This window comes from Anser anser (genome assembly GCF_964211835.1).
Source record: "Anser anser genome assembly, chromosome: 15".
In the NCBI taxonomy this organism is placed as follows: domain Eukaryota; kingdom Metazoa; phylum Chordata; class Aves; order Anseriformes; family Anatidae; genus Anser; species Anser anser.
In genome coordinates, this window is record NC_139736.1 from 2,308,410 (window position 1) to 2,323,710 (window position 15,301).

Consider the following 15,301-nt stretch of genomic DNA (forward strand, 5'->3'; position numbering starts at 1 on the left):
ATAAGCAAGCTTGAGGGAAAATCAGTCTGTTTGTGACAGATCTGGACTCCCTGCGTATTTCCTGTGGCCCTATCACTTGTTTAGGATGGCTGCGTGATGCTGAGCAACAGAACCTCTTACAGGTACGGGATCGTGTGCATAGTTCAGAGAATTACAGGAGTTCAGAGACATAGCTTCACCTGAGCTACGGGTCTGCAAATAAACTAGTTTTCAAAAATACAGACTCACACTCGTCTAAACAGATGTAAGCACAAGGTTAACAAAAGAAAGTCACATTTCGAAGAAAATATGCTGTTTGGACATCATCTTGTCAATAACAAAACCCCTGAATTAAATGAAAATGCATCCAATCATGCTTTATTATGGACTTTCAGAGTGAATCTCTGCAAACAATGCCAAACAATAGAGAAATACACTGGTTTAAAACGGGAAAATGTGCACATACATACATCCTCCTACAAATATTCTGTATTCAGCCATTGGTCACCTCTATTATTTTTCCTGTTTTATTTTTTTGAAGGAACCCATCAATTCTTTGGAAAGGATTTGCTTTGCAGCTGAAATCCTGCCATTTTCCCCTTTGTTTTAAGATGACGGTGAAATTTGTCACTTGAGTCTGTCTGAGAGACTCTTCTAGGATGCGAGTTAAAGACTAAAAAGAAGAAAGATGTAGGTAAAATTATTTTAATACATTTTCAATCCCTAAAATCTCTGGGCTCCAAAAGATTATAGAATTGGAGCTCCAGGACTGTTCCTGTCTGCTCAGTACTACTTGTGCCCCTGGAGAGTGCTGCATCGAGGACAGGAGCAGGAGGAGGGACAGGAGTGGTGGGGAATGACTGCATGCAACATCAACACTTCTCTCCAGCCAAGCCCTGCCAGCTCACCGGTGAACTTCATCATCAGTGAACTGAGCAAAAAGCAGTCTGAATAACAAATAACTGCCATTCAGGCACGTGTCAAAAGCAGGAAAGGTTCACTGAGTTTGATGGCTAGTTTGGTTAGATATATTGAAAAAAAAAAAAGAATCCCATCTGAAATATTTCTGATAGAAAATGTGGAAAATGAGCTTCTCACTGAAAAACAAAAATACAAAAACATTGTTGGAAAACCACAAGATGCTGCTGGTAGAAACTAAGTGGTGTAAGTGAGCTTTTGCCTGTTAAAGATTAAGATTAGGGGTTCTTGTTCAGCGCTGGGAAAGCACTGCTTCAGTGTCTGTGAAGAGAGACAGACAAGTTTATTTGCAGAGGAGTAAGCTCTGTAAAAATATATAAATTTCTACGGAAAGAACTGGGCAAAAACTGAGGCTTTAAACGTGTCTACCTGCTGTAGAGCTGAAGGAGCAATGAGTTTGCTCTGTGGCTACTGAGAGCTGCTGATCTGAAACTCACAGCAAGAAAAGCCGTTTGCCAAGCAACCTCTTGGCAAATAGCTGAGCAATGTTCACCTGAGGGACTTAAGGGCAAGCTTGGCCCCTTGGCCCATGCTTTCTCCTCCAAGAGTGCTTCCAAGGGGCAGAGCCACCCGTGGGTGCATTGCCGCCGTGGGGAACATCCCGGGCTGCTCAGTAATGACCAAGCAGGCAGATCTTCATGCATCTCTCCCACAGGCAATTCAACAACCCAGCAACAGATGGGCCTGTAATTACAGCCCATTTGAGAGATTTTTAATGCACTGATTTGAAAACCATTGATTTTTCTTCCTTGTAAGGAGAATAACAAAGAAGTGAAAACACCTCAACCTCTCTGCAATTCCTGCTGCCTGGATTTTCACAGCATATTCTGCAGGCAAAGTGAAAACATTCGGCTTCAGCCAGCCAAACTGTGAATGTAATTGAATGGAGAAACTGTCTTCCAGTCAGAAGCTGAACTGAAGCATGTTTTCTGTGAGCTTTAAAATGTTTAAGCTGAGTGCAAACCAATCATAGAAAGAAAGAAAGAAAGAAAACTCCCTGCTACATGTGGAGCTCCTGGGAGAAGCAAAGATGGGAAACCCAACCCCATGGCCACAGCCTCAGCAGGGCTGGGGCTCACAAGTTAGAGGTTATCTGTAGATGGTGTAGGCTGAAGCTTTGAGCAGCAAATGGCAGAAGATGAATCCATCTATTTCTATGGTAACATGAATAACTAAGGACTAAACTACAGCCCAAATCTCATCTGGATTTGAAAACTCCAAGGGATGAGCGACCACTCTCATCCCACAAGCTCGAAGGTCTTCTTTCAAGGTAGTATACTAGAGCTCTTACCCCATACAGTTCCTTTTCCTCAAATCTGGCAATGTTAAAATAAATAAATAAAAAGTTTAACATCCTCAGAGAAAAATATGCTGTAACCTTCAGGCTGAGACTGGAACTGAGTCTCAGGACCCAATTCAGACTGGCCCCATTGCAGCACCACTGTTCCAGACCCTGGGGAGTCTTGTGGGGGCGAGGAACTGGTGAGAAACAGCCCAACAGGCCATGTAGCCATGAAAATACTTCTCTCTTCACCATGAAACACCTGGTTTAATACAGTCAATTTTTAGTGAACCTCCATCTAGTTCAGTCCTGGAGCCAGGTCTAACACTGAGATGACTTATGCACTGATAATTTGTCCCTTGCCAGCAATCAGTCTCTTTTCCTCACTGCCAGGTTCAACAGGAGAGGCTGCTGACATGAGCTCCCCGGGAGTTCTTCCTTCTAAAAATATTGATCACAACTCATCCTTTCTGCTTCAACTGAATTTTGACAAGCCAGCTCCAAAAGCACAGGAGGAGCTTCCCATGCAGCCTGTCTCTGCAGCTCCCTTGGAGCTGTTGCCTCTGCCATGTTACACAGAGACACTTTTAGAACGCATTACTACCATTTGTCAGCACTTCCTTCATCCATCAAGATTACAGTAGGAAAACCACTGCTAGGGGATCGTGTTATGACACTGAACTTTGGTGTGTGACAACGAACGGTTAAGTAAGTAGACTTGTATCCAAATTACGGCTATTTGAGAGGTGTTTTTACAGAGAAGAACAAAACAGAATAATGTGGTTTGAGGAGTTTGGCTCAATGCTAGCTCTCCCCCCTTCCATAACCCCAACATAAAATATTAAAGGTATGCAGACTATGCAACTATGAAACATTACACTTAGCAGAAAGGATTGCCCAGTAGATGGAACAAAACAGAGACTCGTGCTATATCACCATTGGGTGCTCTTCCTCCCACACAGCTCCTCTGCCTCCTTCTCTGACCTGCACCCCAGGTCCGAGCCATCGTCCTTCCCGAGCACCCCTGGAGGTCTGCGGGGGCTTCAGCTGGGGCAGCGCAGCCCTGCCCGCACCCACATTGGTGTGCCAGCAGTTATTTTTCCTCCCATGTTTATTCTATGTCTGGCGTAGCTGATCTTTGGTCTCTGACCAGGGACATTAGCCATTAAAAGCATGGCAACAGGTAGCGATCTCAGATAGCCTTTGTGTTGCCTTCATTCAGCCCAGAAACAGAGCGCTGCTGTTGACTCAAGTGGGTAAAGAATTCGACAAGCCTCGAGAGCTTTTCAAAAAGCCGTCTCTGTCACAGCACAGATCCTGGTAAGAATACTTTTGGCAAGGTGTAGAAGACTGCTGTTTCTTCAGGGAAAGTTAGTGACTTTCATGTTTTCTCAGCAACTTTTTTTTCTTCTGTGCCACAAACGATAATAAAATGCTAATAAAATATATGAGGGAAATTCGTTAAATTAGCCCTATTTTGATTCAAGCTGATATTCACAGTGGGGCTATTGTATCACATTTTGCTTGGCATGTTTTCAAAGAAGGTAATCAAAATCTCCTCTCCTCTTCTGTTTATCATCCCAACTCTATTTTTATCAGATGACTCTCCCCATTGTCATGGCAAGAGCAGACTGGAGTCTTAGTTCAATTTAGCAATACATGACCATAAATACATCAGCAGATTGAATTAGAAAGTGACATGCCAAAAGCAGCTTTCTCCTCTCTTTTTTGCATTCACACATCTGACTCAATCACAGATCTCTAATTGAAAAGCCTCAGCAGTGGATTAAGATCATATACATTATTACGAAGCACGACGCCACGTGCATGCTGATGAAAGCAGCAGCGGCTGGCAGGGGCTCGCCTGGCCATGCAGCCGCCGCTCAGACCCCCCGGCACGTCCACAGGGACAAGTTGGGCTCCGGGTGACACTGATAGGGGTGTCTGTCTGTCTGTCTGCACGCGTAGTGGTGCCTGCACGTGTAGGAACGGAGGGATGGTGCGGGGCAGAGGGGGCCGCTGCATATGACTTGCATTCACTTGTTGCATTCGAAGGGCAAAATATTTCAGCAGAAGCCCAGCGAAGTCAGCAGGAGTTTGGGAGGAGTAAATTAAACACCGGGCTTAGCCTGACGGCCTGCGTATTGAGCCCGCATCTCCCAGCTGGCAGTCGCAGGGCCTGATCCTTAGCCACGCGATGTAAAACAGCCCCCCAGGGGCCTCGGCTCCCCTTCCACGCGGAGGGCAGGACTGGATCCCCCCTCACTTGGTCTTCCTCCCTGCCCGGTGCTCAGGACCAGGGGTGCGAGGTGTCTGTGATGACCATGGCAGTGCCCCCCCCTTGCCCCCAAAGGAGCCCCCCCCCATCGGGCGCTGTGCTTTTGGAGGAGCAGCAGTGGGTGCCCCGCGCTCTGGCAGGGGGCTCACCCCGACCGAGCCTGCTGGAGCCTTTAAATGGACTTTTTGGGGCTGGAGGGGGGCTGAACCTGGGGAGGACATGGGGGGGCTCCTGCCTTGCCCCTGCCCCTTTTCCTTGGGCATGCAGCAGGTGCCCCCAGCCCCCCTTGGGGGATGCAGAGCCCCCACCCGTGCCGGGGGGCTGCCGCCTCCCGGGTGGCCGGGGCAGAGCAGCGGCAGCACGGGGGGGGGCACAGAGCCGGGTAGGGCCGTCCCCGAGCTCAGGGAGGGGGCCACGGGCGTGCGGGGAGGGGGCAGAGCATCCCGGCGGCGGGCTGCCTCCTCCAGCACCGACGGCTCCCCACCTCCAGCCCAACTTTCTGCGGCGGGGGCGGCCCCGGGTTGTCCCCCCCCTCGGGCTGTGCCACCTTCCCCCGCCGCTGCTCCATCCCACCCCCTCCTTTCGGCTCCCCCCTTCGCCTCCCCCCGGCCGGGAGCCCCGTCCCTCCTCCCCGGGGGGGGGCGGCCCCGCTCCCCGCCCGCCGCCGGAGGGAAGCGGCGGAGCCCGGGGGGGCGCTCCCGGCTCGGGGGGCGGCCCGGGCGGCTGCAGCCGGAGCAGCGGGGCTGCTCATGCCTCCAGCCGCCGGAGAGCAGTCCCTGGAGCCGCAGGTAAGCATTGCCACGGGGAGAAGGGAGCAGCCAGCGGGGCCGGGGGAGCCTAAGGGGCTGGGAGAGTGGGGGGGGGGGGGGGGGGGAGAGGCAGGGAGGGCTGGGGACGGGGCAGGGGGAGGCTTCGCAAAGCGCACCCCGCTTTTTGAGGGCTCCTCGGCTCTCTGGGATGAACGAGGCAGCGGAGAGCTCGGTCCCGTTTGCAGGTCCCCCGGAGCAAGCAGCCAGCCCCCCTCTGCCCTCCGCACGGGGCTCTGGCTGCTGGAGAGCCGAGTGGTCCCGGCCGGCTGGGGGGACGGGGGAGAGGAGCCGCTGGCCGAGCGGAGGATGCGGTGCTCAGAGCAGGACATCCCTCAGCATCGCTTGAAAGCGGCTGCTTGGAAGGGAGGAGGAAGGCACCTGCCGGAGGGATGCGCAGGGACGCGCCACCTGCTCGGGACTGCCTGAGCCCCACCGGGACTCCAGGAGGTGGCAGAGCCCTGGGTGCTCTCCCACCCGGCACACAGTGGGATGGGGGCACAGAAAGCCACGGGGAGCTGGAGCTGAGTGCGCGAGGCTCCGTTCGGATAAAACACAGGAGAGAATCGCAGGGGGTCGGATGTGCTCCAGGCTGGTCAGCCAGAGGTGGACGGTCAAGGTCAAAGTGGAGCCCTGGGAGTCACCGTCGCGATGGGCTGGGAGTAGAACCGTGTGTCCCGGTGCCTCGCTGCCTTACCGCAGCTCCCAGCATCCGCAGTCCCAGGCACAGCTCCTTCCCACCGTGCCCAGACCCTCGTGCTGAAGAGCAAGGGAACAACACCCCAGCTCCGGTTTTTTCACACTGCACGCTTGCATTGGGGTAAACTAGAGACTTTTTATGATTCTGGGGGGGAGGAGACATGAGGGTCGCACCAGGCAGCCAGTACGTGGGGTGCCAGGATCAGCCTCTTAGTGCTCGTGTTGGGAACTTTGGCTGCTAGGGGTCAGGGCTCGGTGGGGAGAGCAGATCTGCGCTGCTGGCATGGGGAGGGCCCACCAGAGGCATCACACGTGGGGATGGCACAGGAGCACTGGTGGGACAGGTCCCCCTGCAGCTCCTGTCCTGGAGCTGCTCCACTTCGTGCAGAGGGAGGCTACTCCTGAGCTCAGTCCGATCCGGGGCTCTCTCCTGGAGGAGGTACCTGAGCCGAAGGCATCCTTGGTCATTTCAGCTTTCCCTCAGCCTGGGAGCAGACACAGCCAGTGGTTAATTGCTCCTCAATTGAACTGGCTTTGAATCTGGCACGTCCCTGAAATCAGTTCAGTTTCAATGGATTGCAGAGGAGAGAGGAAGAGAAGAGAAATATTTTGGTAACAATCCCTGGTTGCGCCAGTACGCCAGCTCAGCCGTTGGAGTTTAGCCCCAAACACACCTGCCCGGGTGTGAACACGGCGGGGTTGGGCTGCACACCCTCCTCTGGCTCAAGTTGCTAAAAACAACCGATCTGGGAACAAAACCGGGAGCATGTGACTTGCACGACTGCTCGTGTGAGAGGACCTGCTCAGCCAAAGTGAGTAATCTCTGAGCATAACAGAGCCTGAAATTTGTACGGGGAAAAAAGTATTTAGCAAATATTTGGCAAAAGCAAGAGTGCTTTATGGGCTGTTTGTTTGCAAACTAAAAATAGGATCAAGTCATCAGGTAACATAACCGTGGAGTGCTCTAGGATATGCTGGGCTGGGCTGAGCAGCAGTAAGAAAGTGACACCGACTGGAAAATATAGTTCCTAGAGATATTGATAGTGCTAAAAGTGGCAAGACATTATTCAATTTTGACTTCAGTTCATCAGTGCTTAGTACCAATGCAGCTAGTCAAAACAGAAAACTAATTTAGTGCAAGAAAGTTGTTTTGATATGTCTCCTGTAGAGAAAAATCAATCACTCTGGGGCTGTGGGTTTTTTGTTTGTTTCGTTTTGGGTGAAATGCACACCCTGAGAAATATCAAATGGCAGATTTTAAGGAGGAAGAAGTTTCTATCTGAAGTGAATCTTTTTGCTTTTTCCTAGGAGGTGGAATTGGGGGGGCAGGGTGGGGGAGGAGGGAACACACCAACGATTTTGTATATGAAATTAGATTTCTATTCTGTCTTTGAGATGCTGCTTTAGTGCAAGAACATTATTGTAACTGTAAGAAGTTGAAGGAGGTCTTGGCATGATGCTGCATTTGCCTCCTCCTCACGCAGAGCCCTGCCTGGGTGTTTGTGCTATTTCGGAGCTGCTCTGCCAGGTCACACCAACTTTCACACCACCACCTCCCTCCTGTCCCGCTCCACCAGCAGCTCCTTCCCTCCTGCCGCAGCAGCCCTTAGCTCTGTGTGCTCAACTGCTGCAAATGCAAAGCCCGAGGCTCCCCTGCTTGCATCCAAGGAAGCAGGCAATGAACATTTATCCCCCAAAGGGCAGATTCACTAAGGACCAGTACAGATTTTTTCCTCTTCGTTAGAGCAAATAGCTCCACTAACACCTCACAGTCAGCTCTCTGGGACAGGGGAAAGACGCGAAGTTCTGCTGCTGTTAGATACTTCTTGGATATTTATCCAGTTGTGCTTCTACCCGTTACTACCAAGGCCATCTCTTTTAAAAGCAGGTCTGTCTGAATTATCATTTTGTCTATTCCCGTTAGGTATTCTGCACCTGAAAGCAGTAATCTGCCTTTCTGTTGTGGTAATTCTCTTCACAGCAATTATGTTTGATGCTGCATTAGAGAGAGTTATGATTCCAGTGGTAAACAGGCAGCAAGATCAAACCTTGACTCACAAAATTAGGTTTCTTTATGTAATTACTTCTTGATCTTAGCTATATCCAGCTTTGACTCAGATACGACACACTTCATAGAGTTATTTTTGCTTTGCTATTGAAACCACAGCCAGGAGGAATTTCTACTTTGATCCGCCTGGACAGTTTTAAGGTTTGTTCTTCCTTGTGCTATGATGACACTTCAGTCACTAATGGGCTGCTGTGTGCTATTAGATGGATACCTGCTCTTGTGCCCAGCCAAAGCATGTTTGTTTAGGACACCTGCTAGAGAGGTTTTCACGAAGGCTAAATACCTTTTTTCCAGGCAGCATGGTTTGTACCATAACATCTCTGCTATTTCTTCTTTCTCTCTTTTCCTGGACATGGACACAGGCAGTCAGCTTTGTTCAGCTGCAGAGGATGCTTTTTTTTTTTTTCAGGGTACTGTGCTCTGTAAAAGCAGAGGTTGGAATTATAGCAGTGATAATTCTGGATCTGAGGTTTTTTGCTCTGTTCTTTTTGGTTCATATGTTTTAAGCATAAAGCACATAATTTATGAAGTGTTCCAGTAGAATATCTTGGAGATCAAACACCAAAAGGGAAAAAAATCTGGATGAGAAGTTCCCTAGAGTTGTGTGGGTTTTTTTGTTTTTTTTTTTTTTATTAATCTGTTAATAAAGAATACCAAAACAAGATATCATTATATCATTCAGCATGCCTTAATTATATTTAGTCACCTTTTGTTGAGGTTCATGGCCCTTGACTGCTGTAGTGGCAATATAAGTTCAGACAAAATTGTGCTGGTGAGGGGCAAGCTATCAGCTACAAGAGGGGAAAAATCACCTCTGCTCATCAAAGACAGCCAGTAAAAAGTGCTTTGGTGGCTGTTCAGGTTTTTTGTTGTTGTTGTTGCTGCCATACTCTGATGAATCCCAGAATATCTGTGGCTACAAGGCAAAGGCAACATGGTTTAAATGGTTTAGTGGATAAAGCTCTGACATGGGGCTCAGTTTTCAGGTCTGGATGACTCTTAGCACATCACAACCCCTGCCAGTGTATGGGAAACGTTCACACGATGGCAGCTTCTTGCCAGCAATGCCAACCCGAGGGCTGTCACCAGCTGAAGAGATCAAAGACTGCATGAGAGCCGTGGCAAATGTATTTCTTTCTGAATCCACCTGCTGTTGAAAAGTGCAAAATTTTACCTTTACTTGAGAATAAAGGTTAATGTTCACACTAAACAAAGAGAAGAACCGCAAAATAATGAAGAAACAGACTGACATACTGCTGAGGTACTGCTGACCCTGGGGACAGCACAGCAGCAGCAGGACATCATCACAGCTGCTGTTGAGGGAGGCTGGGAAAACCGCCTCCTCTTCAAGGAAGGTGCACAAAGGTCCTTCCAGTAAATCCATCTGGTGAATCAGGGTTGCCAGCAGTGGATGGCTGGAAGAGCCTGAGGTCCTTGGCAAGCAGGGATTTTGCGCAATAGGTTATGTTTGGGGTGAGAAGGAATTGGAGAGCATTGAACAAAGGAAGTCCTCTTCCTCACTGCCCCTCTTAAGGCTTAAACTCTGAATGTGGTGGAAGGTGTAATAGGCTTGAAGAAGTTGCTGTACAATTTCTCTAGTCAACTATTTCAGTGATATCTACTGTGGGGAAAATGAAGTAACTTCAGAAGAAACACATCCATCCTCATTTTTTAACAAGTGCTGGGATGAGAGCTGCACAGCGCTGCAGTTCCTGACCTTCCCCATTGAATGGAGCACTGCTTCTCTTTACTGTCCTGCTACTTTTGCAGTCCCAGAACAAAAATTTTGCTTTTTGGCCCAGCCTGGATATTGCTGAGCTGGTCTGGACTACTCTTGGGAAGAAGTGCCTTACCAGGCTAAGCACCATACTCAGTTCCAAAGACAGTTCCATAAATGCAAGCTTATAAACACCGATTGCCCCATCCCACCACCCATTTCCTTTCTTTTCTTCCCTTTAAAGATATTAGCTAACCAGCTGGGTCATACTGCATCCGACCTGCAGGAAAAGGCAATCACTCTTCCCAAGATCAAAACACTGACAGCCCAGGAGGAGAGCAGTGCTGCTTCGGCTTCTGCCAGATCCGCCCAGATAATCTGAGTTTTAACACAAGTTCATATTTTAAAACTATGGACAGCAAAGAATTTTAGAATTTCTGCTCTTTGGCCGGAAATGCAGTTTGCCTTTTCTTACATAAGCACCAAGTCCAGTCCTAGTTAATTCCCAAGGAGCATGGTTTCAGCCGACCTCTCCCTGCAGTGCGCTGTCAGGCACTGCAATGGCTCTTGCAGCACGCCCATGGCAGCAGCACTCAGACCCCAAACACCGTGGTAGCTTATTCAGAACCTGCAGATCCTCCCCTCATTTCTCATCTCCATCTTCGAGCCAGCATTTGTTTGAGCTCTGGCAGCTCTCAGCTTTACTTTCCAAGCCACCCTGGATTTCAGATTTCTCTGGTACATCTCCTCCTAGCCACGGAGTTACATGTGAGACACCTACTCCCCATCTGCACATTTCCAAATCAGAACAGCATATTTATGATTACTACTGGTAGCTGGAGGGACTTCTGCTCTCACCCACTGCAGTTTTTCTCACCCGAAGAGAAAGCACAGTAACCAGCTCATGGAGGTGTTTGCTTTCTTCCTGGAAATAAATCTTTTTGTATGCTTACATGATACTGAATTTTGCTTTTGCTTGAAGGCATAGGTGCAATGTGGGCTGGGTGTTTTTGCTATAATTTTGAATCCAGATTCAGGCCCACATCCTCCTTGAGCACCTTCACCAGTGAACGCTGCCCAAACTTGGGAGAGATCTTGGGCCAGATTGGTATTGTGAATTTTTTTACTACTCTTCTATCCTTTATGCTACTTTTTTAAAGCAAAAAGCTTTGACTCCTTTACAGCAGAAAGCTTTAGAACTTTCTGTCTTTTAGAACACCTACTTAGACCATGCTCAGACAAAGAACCAATAAATATCCTTGTGAATCAAGCATGTGAATGAAATCCTTGTGAATCAAGCATGCCACAGAAACAGAACTTTGGAGATTCTCAAACTTTTTCAGGCTGTATAACAAAAACTACATATTCCTTCACTGAATCAGTTCAGCTCTCTGTATCCTCAGAGGCTACCCACTACATTTTGGCTTTCACGTGGAAGAAAGGTGTTTCTTAGACAAAAAGCACAGTTCTGGGTGAGAGGAGAGGGATTCAGAAACACTAACAGAAGCATAATCTTGAGAGAGAGAAAAGAAACAGCTTGTTCCTTTCCATTGCAGAGTCTTCACATCTGTGTACACATGGCCTGACCTGATGGAAAAGTGTTCTCAGAAGTGGTCGCTTCCATCTTGGCGTTCATTGATTTCTGTATAGGGTTTTGTCAGTTGTTACGGAGGGTTTTGTCTCCCCACCTACACAGCTGCCAATGTTCTCTGGGGGTTTTCAATTGGTTCTGCCAGGCAGCAAGTGGCATTTGAATATATCAACCGAGACTGTTTCTATGTAAACAGGGAGACCCGTGAAACATTGCAGAGGAGCTTCGCATGCAAAAAGCCAGGAACTATCTTTGGCTGTGGATTTTGAAAGCCCCCAGCGCTTGTGCAGGAGCGAGACAGGGCTGAGTCAGTCCCTGAGCCTCTCCAGGCACCCTCGGCTAAGTGAGAGCAGGATCACACCACGCTGGACTTAAAGCTTTTGGCACTAACACCAGGGTTGTGCTTTCAGCCAGTCTTACTTGTATGCACTGTGTGGTCTAAATCTTTCAAAATTATTTTCTAAATTGTTTTCTATATCAGTTTTTAGACAGAAAAATAAGAGGGGAGGTGGGTTCTGGATATGTGTGTTTTTGCCCAAGTTGGGAAGTAGAGGATATTCCCCCCCTGCCCCTTGACTGCACAGAAGAGGGAAATGTGTATACAACAGGCTGTGAGACAGTCAAACAGCAAAGTTTGCTCACCAAGTGGCACAGGAAGCATGCAAAAATTTACATTTCTCATTAGCAGAGGAAGGGCTGGACTCGTTACCATCAGGCTTTGGACATGAACAGCCCACATGCCAGGGCAATCAGACTCCTTCGCTGCAGGAAAGCTTCTGTCTCTGCCTGTGAAGTGTGATGGCCATCACCCTCTCACTTACATTTCCCTGTGGGATGCGTGCTGTGTTACTGCACAAAGCTCCTGAAAATTATAGAGATACCATTAGCTACTGGGATGAGCACTTGGGCTCTCTCGTTGTGGGATTCCTTTGTTCAGGCCTTGATCTCATCACGTGTGCTAACTGCATAATTCAAACACAAATTCTGGCTACAGATAGAAAACTAAATGATGTGTAAAACTTTGTCTACTTTGAATTCACTTTTTCTGTCTCTTTTTCTTTTTTCTTTTTTTTTCCTTTTCTTTTTAGGAACAAGATGCCTGTGAAGTTTAATTTCTCTTAGCCCTACAAGAAAAACTGAGGAGTAAAAGTTATGGATCCTTTATACTTTCCCAACACATTTAGCATGGACGCTAGTTCCAGTGACGTGAATTCCTCACTGCTGACAAATGTGACAGAGAATGGGACACTCTCAGAGCAGCCTCCATTCAAATACATCCACAAAGTCCTGATTCCCATCTTTTACATCCTTGTATGCGCAGTTGGACTCAGTGGCAACACATTGGTCATTTACGTGGTTTTGCGTTATGCCAAGATGAAAACCGTCACCAACATTTACATCTTGAATTTGGCCATTGCTGACGTCCTCTTTATGCTGGGCCTGCCCTTCCTGGCCACCCAGAACGCCATCTCCTACTGGCCCTTTGGCTCCTTCCTGTGCAGGCTGGTTATGACTGTAGATGGTATTAACCAGTTCACTAGTATTTTTTGTTTGACTGTGATGAGCATGGACCGGTACCTGGCAGTAGTTCATCCCATTAAATCAACCAAGTGGAGACGTCCCAGGGTGGCCAAGCTCATCAGTATGACTGTCTGGACATTCTCGTTCCTGGTGGTGCTTCCAGTCTTCATCTTTTCAGATGTGCAGGAAGACTTCCACACCTGCAACATGAACTGGCCAGAGCCTGTCAACATCTGGTCAGCAGCATTCATCATTTACACGTCGGTCCTAGGGTTTTTTGGTCCTTTGTTGGTGATCTGTCTGTGCTACTTGCTGATTGTGATTAAAGTCAAATCTTCAGGGATCCGAGTTGGGTCTACAAGGCGCAGGAGATCAGAGAGGAAGGTGACCAGGATGGTGGTGATCATCGTGGTCGTCTTTGTGTTTTGCTGGCTCCCATTTTACATGATGAACATTGTCAATTTGATATTTATACTGCCAGAAGACCCTGTGCTGGTAGGGGTGTACTTCTTTGTGGTGGTCCTGTCCTATGCAAACAGCTGTGCCAACCCCATTCTTTATGGATTTCTTTCTGACAACTTCAAGCAGAGTTTTCAGAAAGTCCTTTGCCTCCGAAAGGGCAATGGTGTAGAGGATGGTGACCCCATTGAACACAGGCAAGAAAACAGCAGTCGCTTGCAGGAATCCATGTTAACCCAGAGAAATATTGAATTCAATGGACATATGCAGACTAGCAAGGTGTAAGGGCACGGTTTGGGACTGCAAAGCACTTGTAGACCTGGAGAACTTGGGGACGTAAAGGAGAGAGGAAATCATAGCAAAGCTAAAACCTGGAGGCCCGCAAGCTCAAATAAATGTACATAGACTTCCCTTCACTCCCCTCCCTTTCCCGGCTAAAAGTGTTATGGGTTATACTGGGCTGCGTGAAATTCTTACGGTGTTTTAGCTAAGGCAGTCAGACATATTACCACTTTCTGTACCCTAGAGAACTGATCTACTGGTACCCACTGCTGGCTTTGTACTTCTCTGGTGATGCAAAACAACACTAAACCTGTTTTAACTACCTTGTTAAGCTGAGTTCATGGCTGCTTTGCACTGCTGGGATCAGCTCAAAATAGAAAACAGCTCAGATAATTTGGTTGGAAATGTCTTTGAAAGTCTTCAAGGGGATCTTTTAAAAGAAAAACACTATATAGTAATAGAGGTTCCATACAAAAAAGGCCACAGCACGGATCTTGAAATTATGTATAATCCATGGCTTTAGAGTGCTGTGAAGTCCATTTACACTGTTTTACTGTTATTGATCCATATAAGAATCTCAAAGTATTTGGGAATCTTTCAAACAGTAAGAAAGAATAAAAACAAAACTAGGAGAAAAATGTTGAAAGAATTCAATGTATTCATGATACTTTCACATTCTAAACCAAACTGCATATAAAATGTAATGTAACCACTTTATTATCATGTAAGTGACAATGATTGTGAAGTGCTGGAAAGCTGTTGTGTATATTTATTGGTTCTGAATGTAAGTATGGACTTGAATTTAAATTGTATTTTCAGAAATTAAAACAAGTTCAATCCCCTTCTGACTATCCATGTCATAGCTTCTCCAAGCAATGTCAGACACGGCACAAAAATAAAAAAAATCATCTGAGAATTTGAGACTTACCCCATCATAGATGCAATATAGTTCAGTGTTATAGGGCCAATATGGGGATCTGTGGGGCTCTGCAAGAGCATATAGCAGGACAGAGGGAGCAAGGAGCAGTATCCAGACCTGACACCTGCCTTGTACCCCACCCAAAGCACTTGCATTGTAAAGTGAGGAATCTTCTTGTGCTGAAAGGATAAAAACCAATTACAGGTTTGTTTTAATCCAGACAGAAACTATTTATTCTCTTAAGAAATTGCTTTCTGCCACTGCAGTCACCCACACAGGTCAAACAAGCCCTTCTGTAAGGAAATATAATAGAAAGCAGGGCAGCAGAGACAAAAGGGGGGGCACGTCAACTGCCCTTCCAACCTTTGGTGGCCTTCTGTAGCATCTCTAAGGGACATGGCTGGGCCCTGGCACCAGCAGTAAATATCAGCCTGACATTTGTATAAGTAAGGCAGATTATTCAAATAACTCCAAACAGAGCACGACGCTGACATGGTTCCCCCCAAGACTGCAACTCAGAGAATGACAGGTGAGAGTGATTAGAGAAAGCTAAACTGTGAAGTGTACAAAAAAAAAAAAAAACCAGCCTGGGCTGAGAGGTAGGAGGTACTACAGGGAGGTCCCATGGTAGGACGTAAGGCTGCTTTGATCTGTGTATAAGGAGAAGGCAGACAAAGCAAAATGTGTTTTGCCCCATAGGAAGACTCAGGGTGGGCAGCGCC

The 15,301-nt window shown here is 47.7% G+C and overlaps 1 protein-coding gene across 2 annotated transcripts; it reads left to right on the forward strand.

Moving 5' to 3' along the window:
- The first annotated feature begins 5,158 nt into the window (after nt 1-5,158).
- On the forward strand, nt 5,159-14,508 carry SSTR5 (somatostatin receptor 5). 2 transcript variants are annotated; one of them, XM_083799786.1, is made up of 2 exons: nt 5,159-5,305; nt 12,487-14,508. In XM_083799786.1, exon 2 carries the CDS (start codon nt 12,551-12,553, stop codon nt 13,661-13,663), a length of 1,113 nt encoding a protein of 370 aa, XP_083655912.1. In that variant the 5' UTR covers nt 5,159-5,305; nt 12,487-12,550; the 3' UTR covers nt 13,664-14,508. The 2 variants fall into 2 exon arrangements, with proteins under 2 accessions (XP_083655912.1, XP_083655913.1); XM_083799787.1 differs by lacking the exon at nt 5,159-5,305 and adding an exon at nt 5,404-6,834.
- The last annotated feature ends 793 nt before the right edge of the window (nt 14,509-15,301 follow it).

What these genes read in the sequence shown, in the direction of transcription:
- SSTR5 (XM_083799786.1), top strand. Translation starts at nt 12,551, where the DNA reads ATGGATCCTTTATACTTTCCCAACACATTTAGCATGGACGCTAGTTCC.